The sequence below is a fragment of the Chinchilla lanigera genome, unplaced genomic scaffold (genome assembly GCF_000276665.1).
Source record: "Chinchilla lanigera isolate Chin_1 unplaced genomic scaffold, ChiLan1.0 scaffold00085, whole genome shotgun sequence".
Lineage (NCBI taxonomy): Eukaryota > Metazoa > Chordata > Mammalia > Rodentia > Chinchillidae > Chinchilla > Chinchilla lanigera.
Genome location: NW_004955486.1, coordinates 770,991 through 772,556, shown reverse-complemented (window position 1 = coordinate 772,556; position 1,566 = coordinate 770,991). Strand labels below are relative to the sequence as shown.

Here is a 1,566-nt window from a genome sequence, read left to right as displayed (position 1 = left end):
GGGTGATCAAAAATACAGTGAATGCTGCTGTCCAGTGCCATCCAACAGATAGACAGGCACATGAAATGTGAGGGGAGTGTCTTCATCTGTCTTATGCACTGGATGGCACTATGGGACTTCTGGCTCCTCCCCAAGGTGAGAAGGACCAGGACAGGGAAACATTTTGAATCAACTCAGGAAACCTAGGCAAACACAACAGTGAAACTGAAGACACCCCTGAAAGATACTTCAAGAACTGGTTCAGAAAGAGGCAAGCGTGCTAGGGTAAATGTAAAGTGAGAGTAGATACTTTGAAGGGAGTTAAGGGCATTGTGCCTTCACTGTGATAAAACTTTAAGAATGTATGCACATATTATACTTTAATCCCCCCCCATATGTAGTCTTTTGCCACTACTACAAGCCCTCCTCTGCTCACAACCCAGTCCCAAAATGACCACATTGCTCTTTTCTGCTGAACACAAACACAGCCTCAGGATCCACCATCGCAGAGCTCTGGGTGTGCAGCGATGAGTGTTGAGACCGGCCACCAAGCAGCTTTGCTGTTTCTGGCTGGGGAGAGCCCAGAAGAGCACCAAAGAGAGCAAGGACAGCAGAGGGATGCCTTGGACGATTGACTTTCTTCACTTCGGTGTACTTTTCCCACTCTAACACAAACTCAGCTGCCACTTTGACAAATCACCCCTTATAAGGCTCTAAGAATACCACAGAGCAGGCAATTTGTAAACAGGAGGATTCGTTTGGCTCAAAGTTGTGGAAGTGGGAAGGGCCAGGAGCATGGCACCAGCAGTGGGTTTAGCATGGCACCTTTCTTCATCCTTTGGCAGAAAGGCTAGTTTACATGTGTTTGCAATTGGGCAGAACTCATTCTATCATCAGGATCCCAATCCAGAGATAACTGACCTACTCCCAGCATAGTGAACAGAATCCATTCATCTGGGAAATTGCCAAATCACCTAGGTAAAGATTCACCTCTCAGTACTGTTATGTTAGGAAAAAAATTTCAACATGTGCCTTGGAGGGCATAAATATAAGAGCTCAGTTTTCTACATGAACACAACCCAGAGCCCACAGAAATAAAATGAGCAGACTATATAGAAAGGAAGTAGAAGAGAAACATGAGAAGCTTTAGCAGTTGTGATCTGAGACCTGCCTTCCAGAACCTAACCTCCCCTTCACGTCACTTTCTTCCTCTTGTCTCCAACAGGGAAACATACTGGAAAAGATGAGAATTTGTTCTTTTCCCAGATTTGTCCGGTTTACACAAGCCATAATATTCACAAAGAAGAAGGACCCTAAAGTGGTGGTGACCGACCTGCACTTTGGAACAATCCCTGTGAGGCTGTTCCAGCCCAAGACAGTGTCCTGCAGCCCCCGTCGAGGCATCATCTTCTACCATGGAGGAGGTGGAATGTTGGGCGGGCTGGGTAAGTAGCTTCCCCATGGTGTGGAAGAGGAAAAAGGACCACGGTATAGGCAAAACTTTGTTCAAGATCCCAGGTGATGTACATGGAATGAGTTAAAGGAATCTTTTAGGGGATCACAGAGAGAAAGTTAGGGGCTCGCTTC

At 46.3% G+C, this 1,566-nt stretch overlaps 1 protein-coding gene across 1 annotated transcript in view; it reads left to right on the top strand.

Annotated features, from left to right (window-relative positions):
- LOC106146307 (arylacetamide deacetylase-like 4) overlaps positions 1–1,566 on the top strand; it is a 20,383-nt gene that overhangs the window by 1,710 nt on the left and 17,107 nt on the right. The window contains exon 2 of the mRNA XM_013504139.1: positions 1,205–1,424. Coding sequence (XP_013359593.1) covers positions 1,205–1,424 — 220 coding nt within the window. The remainder of the gene's footprint in view (positions 1–1,204; positions 1,425–1,566) is intronic.